Below are 10397 nucleotides of genomic sequence, written 5' to 3' on the forward strand. Positions count from 1 at the left end.
CGTCACTCACCAGCTCTGTGGGCTGAGTTCTTAAAATGCTAGACTGTGAGCAGACTCTAGATAATGAGCTTCCTTATCCGTAAAACAGCACTTTCCTCAGAAGGCTGCCACGACCACTGACAAGTCAAGACAAAACCTCAGCACAGGACCTGACGCGCAGAAAGGACTGGATCCTGTCTGCGGGTCCTGCTGGATTTAACTTACCCGACAAAGCAGGCGCCAAATAATACACCCCACATTCAGGGAAACTGGGCACACTCACTTGTAACGTGGTATCAAAGACCACAAGCTTGGAGCTGGTTGGAACGATGTCGTAACACTTGTGTGACCTCATGAATCGCATGTAAACACCGCTTTCTGAGTCTTCTGCTAAAAAGGAAAGGAAAAAAAGGCAAACATCAGTAACAATAAAGAACTTCCTCTATCAGATTAAGAGTATGCAGGGCTTCCCTGGTGGCGCAGTGGTTGAGAGTCCGCCTGCTGATGCCGGGGATGCAGGTTCGTGCCCCGGTCCGGGAGGGTCCCGCGTGCCGCGGAGCGGCTGGGCCCGTGAGCCGTGGCCGCTGAGCCTGCGCGTCCGGAGCCTGTGCTCCGCGACGGGAGAGGCCACGACAGTGAGAGGCCCGCGTACCGCATAAAAAAATTAAAAAAAAAAAAGAGTATGCATGAAAAATCTACTGCTGACAGACTTAATGGAAAATAAGAAGTGTTTTCCCTGTAAGAGCGAGAAGCTCATGGTGCTCAACACTGCTGTCCTCACTAGTACAAGAAGGCAAGAAAAAAAAATGAAGCCTACGGATATAAAAGGAAAAAGCAAAACTGTCTTTATTGGCAGACTCTATGATTTTCTACATAGAAAACACCAAAGAATCTATAAAAAAGTTCCCAGATCTAAAAAAAGAGTTTAGCGAGGTCAGAGAATGCAGTTAGTAAAAAACAACAACAAAAAAAACATGCCACTGTATTTCTATATACTAGCAAGGAATAACTGGAAATTTAAAAAATCTGAAGGCATCATTTATATAAACATGAAATGGAAATAAGGATCTACACAAGGAGACAAGGAGCCCTGAAAACAGCAACGATGTGAACAAATGCACATAAAGGAGTCTTTATTATTTAAATTTCTGTAGAAGTTAATTGACAGTGGGCAAAACGAATGACAAGGTACTGTGACTCCAAAGCTGTGCCTGTAGCCGGACAATGGCCCACTGCCCACTGCCCGGGAGGACCTCACTCCTATCTCCTGGTTCACTCAAGGAATACATCTCCAAGAGACCTCTTTGACAATGCCGCTGAGCCCACACCACCAATCTGTTCACTTGGGGAAGATTTAGATTACCTGGGAAATATCCCAGAAGAAAAAAATTCCTATATTGTACATACTAATTAGCAAGGTTAAGTGTTAAACGGTGTGATGCTAACCAAGTTCCTTGACTGTGGAAAGGACCCCTGTTATTCTACTTCCTACTGTGGTAAACAGGCGGTGTGTGCTGACTGGTTTGCCAATTTCATGATAAACTATGTGAACCACTCCCAAACCTCTATTTTCATTTCTGACCTCTCTTCAGGGTACTGTAACTCATAGTTCATAATCCCATCACTTCATGGGCAGTTCCCTTCTCAGATATCTCCCCTTCTGCTGGTGGAATAAAGTCAGACAACTCAGGCCGGCGTTCACGAACCTCCGTGGTCTGGCTTCTCCGTGGCCTCATTTCCCTACTTCCTGTTCTCGGGTCCAGGCACACAGCTCCCTGCTAATAAGCTCCCTACCGTCCTTAATCTCATGTTCTGGCATTTGTTCCTTCTGCTGTAATTTAAACTCCCTTCTCCACTTTTTTCTCGTCCAATTTCAACCCAACCTCAAACGCCATCTTCTCCATAAAAGCAGTGAACATCTGAGCGCTCATTTCTGTGCTGTAACTCCAGGTACTACAGGAAATGACCTCATTTAATTGATGTCACGACCTTGAAGGGTGTGCCTCGATTTCTTCACTTCACGTATGAGCTGACTGAGAAACGGGCCTGAAATCAGCAAGTTAGGCAGTGACTGGAGTGGGATTTGAATCCGTGCCCACGACTCCAACCCTCTCCTCACGGAAACTCTGCCGCTTAGTCTCCCCACGAACGCACGGGCCCAACAGACACCTGTGAAGCTACTGTCTGCGGGGCACTGTCCCAGTGTCGAGACACGAGGGGACACAGCAGACACACCTCTGTCCTCCCAGCTCACCGGCTGGCAGAACGAGGGCACCGGGATGTGAGCCACGCGACAGGTGAGGTGCTGGATGGCTCAAGGTCACCAGGCAGGAGCCGACCCTGAGTCAGGAGGGTAAGGAGGGAAGTCTACAGCGACTTCTTCCCCTGAATACGCATGTTCTATCTGTACTTCTCATCAATCGGCACTTTATGTCTCATTCATGTGATCTGCACAGCTCCGATGACCTTCTTCTTCCTGGATGATAATTTCTTTGAATGGTCAGGATCTTACTCATTTACTATGCTTATTAATTTCGTCGACAGATACCGACTTACTGCATACGGTCTCAGTGTGGGTTCTCCCAAAGCTGACCCTGAGACCAGGGGAAGTGAGACGGAAGGAAAGAGTCAAAAAGGGAGCTCCAGGAAGCAGGTCACAGCTCTGTGCAGAGTGGCAGCTGCTGGGGACCCTGGAGAGGCCGCGCACGGACCTCAGAACTGCCTCCTAGTCAGGAGCACCCCGCCCTCTTTGGTGAGGGGTTACCCTGGGGCATGACCTCTGACATTCCTGCCCTGCGCCCCACAAGCCCAGCTGCCGGAGAACACCCTCGGTCGGAGCTGTTCAAATAGGAGAACTTGGATGCAGGCGAGGCGCCCACAGCCATCTGCTCCCTCCCAACAGCTTCCACGGTGCTGGAGGCTGGGGATCCCTGGGGACCCAACACACATGCCGCTGCCTCGCAGGTACTACAAACCAGTGCGGGAGAGACATCAACCGTCACTACACCGTCATGAGTGCTACCACAGGACAAGTCCGGGCTTATGAACAAGCTAAGTGGCAGTCGGTGAGTGGACGGATGGAATTTGAGTCAGCACGCTCCCGTTTTTCTCAAAACGTTTATCTCCCGGAAAACAGGAGTCTTGCACAGGAAAGAACTGGAATGCAGGATGTTCACACAACAGCCACACGCGAAGTCCCGGTCCTTCCCTGCCACCACTGCTCCCGCACTGCCAAGGATGACGACTACCAGGCTGCTAAACGAGTCGTTTCCTCGAAGCCTATTCAGAGGGGATCTGTGCAGACACAAGGCTCAAAGGACCAGTGCAGGCAAGCCCACGCATAACTAACATTTAACTTACAAAGTTTACAAAGTGCTGGTCAAATCCATTCTCCTAAAATGCAAATGAAGGACATCAAGGGGGAAACTATAATGAAATGTAACAACACTCCATCTCCCAGAACGGAACCCTTACAAGACAGTTTGTCTGTTAATTAAATCAAGAGTTTTCATAAAAGGAGTGCACATTTTATAGATGTTAACATCACAATACGAGTATCTGAAATAAAATCTTAAAATACTATGGAAAGAAATATTCCAACTTTTAGAATTTTTAAGACACTGTAAGCTTTGTGTTAAACATCCTAATTCGTCTGTTAATTTTTTAAAATATTTAAATAAACATTTTATTTTGAATAGCTTTAGATTTATAGAGAGAAGCTGTGAAGACACAGCAGTTCCTTATACACCCCATACCGGATTTCCCCTAAAGATAACATCTGACGTTCCTCCGGCACATCTGTCACAACCAACGAACCACCACTGACACATTACTAAGAAGTTCACACTTTAATAGGGTTGCCTTAGTTTTCCCCTAACATCCTTTTTCTGTTCCCGGACCCCATCCAGGACAGCACATTTAGTCATCATGCTCCGTAGCCTGCCCTAGGCAGTGATGGCTTCTCAGACATTCCTTGTGTTTGATGACCTTGAGTACTTGACCTTGAGACCTTGACCAGGAGTACTGGTCAGGCATTCTGTAGAACGGCCCTCACTCCGGATTTGTACGATCTTTTCCTCATGATCTCAGTTTTGGGGTTTGTGTGTTTCAGCAGGAAGACCAGAAGGCGAAGTGCCTTCGCATCCCACTGTATCTAGGGCACCTGCTGTCAACACACCTCATCACCTGGGTCACCTGGCCCAGGTAGGATCTGTCGGGTCTTTCCCCTACAGGGACTCTTCCCCCCTCTTCCCACACTGCAGTCTTGGCAGGGAAGTCACGGTCCACCTCCCTGAGGGCGAAGCATCTGCATAAATTCCCCTACACGTGAACCTTCAAGTTGCGAACTTTCAAAGAGGCGAATGTGCCTTCGCGTGTCCGATCACGTAAGTCAGTTCACGCGTCTGGCGTACGCCGTCATGAGTGCGCGTCTTCGACAGGCGGTTGTGCTCTTGCACGCTTTACTGTACAGTACTGTATAGACTACGGGAGTGCAGCATCTTTATTTCAAGCCCAGGGTGTCCAGAAGCAAGCGTAAAAGCAGTGGTGACGTAGCCGGTACCGCTAAGAAGTGCCAAGCGATAACGATGGAAACAAATGTGAAAATAATTGAGAGAGGGGAGTGAGGCGGAAAGATGGTAGACATCGCCCATTCTTATAAAATGAGTCGTTCGACCATCGGCACGATTCTAAAGAACAAGGATGAGATCATGGAACATGTAAAGTCTGCTGTGCAGACAATAATATCGAAGAAGCGTGGAAAATTGGTGGAGGAGATGGAGAAACTTCCCAGTGTGCGGAGGCAGGACCAGCATCAGTGTTGAGTCCCACTCAGCTTAATGCTGATTCAAGAGAAAGCTAAAAGGCTTTATGAAGGCTTGAAGAAGAAACACGGCGAAGAATCAGAGGGCGCATCTTTTAATGCCAGCCACGGCTGGCTTCATCGGTTCAAGGCTGGAGCCAACTTCACAACGTAGAAGTAAGCGGCGAGGCAGCGAGTGCCGATACGGTAGCTGCCCGGGAATTTCCTGAAACGCTTCAATAAATTATTGATGAAGGCGCGTATTTACCTGAGCAGGTGTTTAATGTGGACGAGACAGGACTGTACTGGAAGAGGATGCCAGACCAAAGTTACCTCAGCAAGGAGGGAAAGCTGATGCCAGGCTACAGAGCAGCAAAGGACAGGCTAACTCTGTTGTTTGGTGGCAATGTTTCCGGTGATATGAAGCTGAAGGATCTCTTAGTTTATCATTTAGAGAACCCAAGGGCCCTTAGAAACATAGCCAAGGGCTCTCTTCCTATTGTGTGGAAGAATAACCCCAAGGCCTGGGTTACACGGGCCATTTTCCAGGACTGGTTTTTCCACCACTTTATCCCGGAGGTAGAGAAATATTGCTTGGAGAAGAACGTCCCATTCCACATTCTTTTGTCGCTCTACAATGCTCCGGGCGACCCCCCATTCATGGATGACTTGCATCCCAACGTCAAAGTAGTGCACCTGCCACCGAATACTACGTTGCTCATCCAACCTATGGACCAGGGAGTTACAGCGACTTTCAAGAAATATTATTTATGTCACACTTTTCTTCAGGCAGTAAAGGCGACTGAGGAATCAGGAACAGCCCTGCGACAATCTCTGAAAGACTATAACATCTACAGGCCATTAAAAAAAATTGACTTTGCTTGGCATGAGGTTACGGCCGTCACCGTGAATGGGGTTTGGAAGAACCTTTCCCCACAGTTTGTGCATGATTTTCATGGATTTGAGAAGGTGGATGAAGAGTCCAAAGAGGTCTTCAGCAACTTAGAGACCCTCGGTGAGAAGCTGGAGCTAGATCTGCAAGAGGACGACATCACTGAACTCCTTGCTGTGCAACACGAGGAGCCTACGAATGAAGACCTGATGGAACTGGAGACCCAGAAGAAGGACGAAGAGAGACAAGAGGAAGAAGTAACTGAAGAACCCAAGAGATTCACGACGCAGGCAATGGCAAGGGGCTTCTCTGCATTTGAGGAGGCGCTGCTAGTGTTGGAGGCACAGGACCTTCACGTACAACGAACGGTACACGAAGGCTGCAGCAGCCGATCAGCAACCCAGTGCCACCGTGTCATCTATGATAAGAAAAAGAGAGCTGCTACCCAGACACGGCTGGATCGTTTTTTCAACGGGGTAGATAGAACTGAATCCAGCAAGGAACCGGAACCTGGGCCATCAGCGTCAGGCGTGAGTGAAATGGCAGCTTGCCCTCCGTCTCCTGTTGCTGACGACCCTTCAGCTCTTCCGTCTCCCACCTCCTCTCCCTCCTCCAGTCGGTAACTCTTCTTGCCTGTCACTCGATGCCAGCCCCTGCCTGCCAGCTGTTGTCCTGTGCTACTGTACTTTCCACGGTACTGTCCTGTAAGATTAAAAGTGTTCTTTACTTTGTGTGTTTGTTTTTAATGTACTAATAGTGTGAAGAGTATTCTAAGCCTACCACGGTGCAGTGCTATGCAGCCGATTGTGTTAGTTGGGCACCTGGGCTAACTCTGTTGGACTTACAGCAAATTTAGACTTACGAATGCACTCTTGGAACGGAACTCGTTTGTACGTAGGGAACTTCCTGTACTTGGAACACTTCTGTAGAGGAGAGTTGTCTGTCGGTCTGTCTATCTCAGTATGGACTCACGGTATCTATCCCATACTCTGAGTCACAATCCAACAACCATGTCAGGATCAGTGCTCCGGCCGGCAGGGTCCACCCCGATGACGGGGCTGTGTGGGACACGGCCCACGTTCTCCTGAGTCCGCTGGGGCTGTGACTCCCCGCCAGGCCCCCCAGGACTTCCCTGCCCACACCTGCAGCCCCCAAGCCAGCAGAGCGTGGAGAGCTGGGCCCTCTGTTCCCTCTGGAGCATCACCAGCCTCCAGGTGGTGAAATGTGCGCCCTCACCCACTAGCGGCTTACACCAGTGTGGTACGTCTGTTAGAATTATTCAATTGCCTTAGTTTCTCTCCCTCCAGGACAGCACCTCACATGCAGCCCTGTCTCCTTGGGCTCCTCTTGGCAGTGACAGCTCTTCAGACCTTGATTTGATGGTCTTGGTAGTTTTTTTTTTTTTTTTTTTTTGCGGTACGCGGGTCTCTCACTGTTGTGGCCTCTCCCGTTGCGGGGCACAGGCTCCGGACGCGCAGGCTCAGCGGCCATGGCTCACGGGTCCAGCCGCTCCGCGGCACGTGGGATCCTCCCGGACCGGGGCACGAACCCGTGTCCCCTGCATCGGCAGGCGGACTCCCAGCCACTGCGCCACCAGGGAAGCCCGGTCTCGGTAGTTTTGAGGAGTACCGGGCAGATACTTTGGAGGATGCCCTTCGACTGGAATTTGATGTTTTTTCTCACGATTAGCCTGGGGTTCTCAGTTTTGAGGTGGATCTGTAACACTATCTTTTTTTTAATGTAAAAAAAGCCTGACCAAGCAAAGCAAAATGACACTAAAATGTATTTTGGTTCATGATAAGCCTAGATTATTACTGATGCAATAACATCAATAACAGAAGTGTCAGCATTTAAAGTCAGGAGAATAAAGTAAAATACCATAAAAATGTCATTGCTGGGCTTCCCTGGTGGCTCAGTGGTTGAGAGTCCGCCTGCCGATGCAGGGGACGCGGGTTCGTGCCCCGGTCCGGGAAGATCCCACATGCCGCGGAGCGGCTGAGCCCGTGAGCCATGGCCGCTGGGCCTGCATGTCCGGAGCCTGTGCTCCGCAACGGGAGAGGCCACAGCAGTGAGAGACCCGCATACCGCAAAAAAGCTTCTCTACCTTTGGTAAAACTTGTTGATGAGAGCACCATTTGTACTATTTAATTATGATGAAGTCCAAACTGTACCTGAAGGAAGAAGCACATTGAAACAGAAAATAAGAGTATCTGGAGTTAAACCAAAAAGGAAAAACACCCCCAAAAAACCAAAACCATTCAACATTAACAGGTTGTTTGGAATAAGTTATTAAAATTCCTGAGAAGGCAAGTTCAAGCTCTTGTTCAAAAGGTAACTGGGGCTCAGAAAGTATCGCCGTGTCCCACTGCTGGGTTATTTTATCCGTCCCCGGGGAGAAGTGTAACTGCAGAGTGTCACGCTGGCACCTGAGCCACTGGTCTACGAAAGCCACCCGCCGTGGAATGACGTTACGCTGTCCAGTCACACGCTAACCCAGCATCAGCCCGGAGCTCCTGAAGAGTGCTACTGGGAAGGGGAACGTATACGTTAAAGTGTCTACGCTGTGCAGGTCAACAGAACAACCTGGGAAACGCAACATCGCAGTTCACGTGCAAACAGCTGTGCGCTCTAACCGGGAAGGCATGGCCGAGTGTTCCTCTCCCTGCAAGCAGATCTGCTCACACACCACCCTTGACAAGTCCTCACTGCAGCACAGCACCTCACACGCCGCAGCCCCGAGGAGTTTCACAGCCTGGGATCCCGTGGACACTTCCTCTTCAAAGGCAGCTTCTGAACTCTGGGCCCGTGTCCTCGTGCCTGCCTCTACTGGGCGCACGGCCCAGGTGGCCACTGGACTCCTACCTGCCTTTCTGTATGGGCTGAATGGTGGCCCCCACAAGACACGTCCACCTGGAACGTCAGAACGCGGCCTTATTTGGAACAAGGGTCTTTGGAGATGAGGTCACCCTGGATTATCAGGTTGGGCCCTAAATCCGATTACCAATGTCCTTACAGATGAGAGCGGACACAGACACAGGAGAAGGTCGGTGGAGGCAGAGATCAGAGTGCTGCTGCCACGAGCCACGGGACGCCTGGGAGCGCAAGCAACCACCAGGAGCCGGGACAGAGGCCTCGGACAGATTCTGCCTGGAGCCTCCAGATGGCACCAGCCCCGCGGACCCCCCGAGCTCGGGCGTCTGGCCTCCCGAGTGTGGGAGAATAAAGTTCCGTTGTTCCAAGCCACGGCGTTTGTGGCCCTTTGTCATGGCGGCCTCAGGAGCCTCCTCCGCCTTCCAAGTTCAGTTCACAGGCCCCCTGCACCTTCCCTAAAGGCCCTCGAGGCACCAGCACCCCTCCACTGCGAACACCCCCGCTAGCGCTTTGTGAGCGACGCCCTTTCGGAGCCCTGATGTGCCTTGTGCCAAAGCTATAGATCTGCTTTAGACGGCGGCTTCTGAGGCAGCAGACGGGTCCCCAGCAACTTCCTCACGGGTGTCAGGACAAGCTCATGCCTGCTATATTGTATGTCACTGAAAGACACATCCATGAAAGGCAGGGGCCACGGTAATGATTCGATCCCCATCTTAGAGAGCTGAGAGTGCGAGGATGAGAGGCGTTCTAAAACAAAATTTACACATTGCCCAAATGTCACTAAAAACACCCCAACCAAAAAAAACTAACTCCTTACTTCCAATCCTGTAATTTTAACTTAACGTAAGACACTTCATTGTAATTCCACAAAGAAAAAGGTTATCAATAGGTTAGTTATTTTAAAATTTGTCTTTTATGCTTTATTCTATGCTTAGAAACATAAGTTTACTATATTCATATAGTATCTTTTCTTTTTAGAAAACCATTTAAAATAGTTAAGCAAGAAATAAGCGAAAAGGGGAATATGGAAGTTAAAAGCATATGGAAAAGATTAAACTCTCATATACATCCGTTTTCTTAAAGTGCTTACAAACATGAATATTAACAAAGTCAAAGCTTAAAGATAGTTGTACAGGACTTACAAGGTAGCAGAATAAATGAAGTGCATTAGATTGTTTTTCCTTTCCATGCTTTTTGCATTTGGTTCTGTGTGTGCTGGGGGCAAAAGTGTCCACTGAAGAGGGAGATGCATATGCTCTGCTAGATAAGGGGGCAAAGAGTTACTAAGAAAGAAGGAAAAGCGTAGGTAAGTAAAGGCACAAAGCTTCCCCGATTAGATAATAGCTCAAAGTTAGCTGCAATAAACGCCTAAGGAATGTCACAGACCCGACAAGGCCGTGACCTTGAGATGACAGGGAGCCCCATCCATTTGAAAATGGCGTTGGGTTTACTTCTGTGAACCACAGACAGCGTGGCCTCTTTTTCAGGAAACAGAACCCAATTACGGTACTAGGCCGACGCAACAGAGAGGACCAAGGTTAACTCACAGGGATCCAGCCCCCAGCGCCAGCAGGCCAGCGGGGTAAGGAACACCTCGATGACGGTGATGCCAGGAACGACACGCGGCCACCCCAGCCCACTTCTTTTTTTAAAATGTTTTCTTTTTTTTCCTGTGATAGAAGTCACATCATGTAAAACACACTACTGTGACCCTGTGTAACAGCACCATTCAGCGGCACTAGGTACAGTCAGGTTGTTGTGTGACTCGCCCCATCGTCCACCTCCCGAATTTCTCACCTTCCTGAACTGAAACTCTGTCCCCGTGAAACACTAACTCCCCACTCCCCCTCCCCA

General features: G+C 49.5%; 1 protein-coding gene across 6 annotated transcripts in view; it reads right to left on the reverse strand.

Moving 5' to 3' along the window:
- The window catches only part of PRKAG2 (protein kinase AMP-activated non-catalytic subunit gamma 2), a 275589-nt gene that overhangs the window by 42776 nt on the left and 222416 nt on the right, over positions 1-10397 (reverse strand). For 4 of the 6 annotated variants that reach the window (XM_024754452.1, XM_024754455.1, XM_024754454.1 and 1 more), the window contains one exon: positions 263-369. In XM_024754452.1, the coding sequence (XP_024610220.1) occupies positions 263-369 (107 nt within the window). Of the gene's footprint in view, positions 1-262; positions 370-2445; positions 2451-10397 lie in introns of those variants that run through there. The other 2 variants (XM_024754456.1, XM_024754453.1) reach the window with 2 other exon arrangements.

This window comes from Neophocaena asiaeorientalis, unplaced genomic scaffold (assembly GCF_003031525.2).
Source record: "Neophocaena asiaeorientalis asiaeorientalis breed wild unplaced genomic scaffold, Neophocaena_asiaeorientalis_V1.1 scaffold407, whole genome shotgun sequence".
Taxonomy (NCBI): domain Eukaryota; kingdom Metazoa; phylum Chordata; class Mammalia; order Artiodactyla; family Phocoenidae; genus Neophocaena; species Neophocaena asiaeorientalis.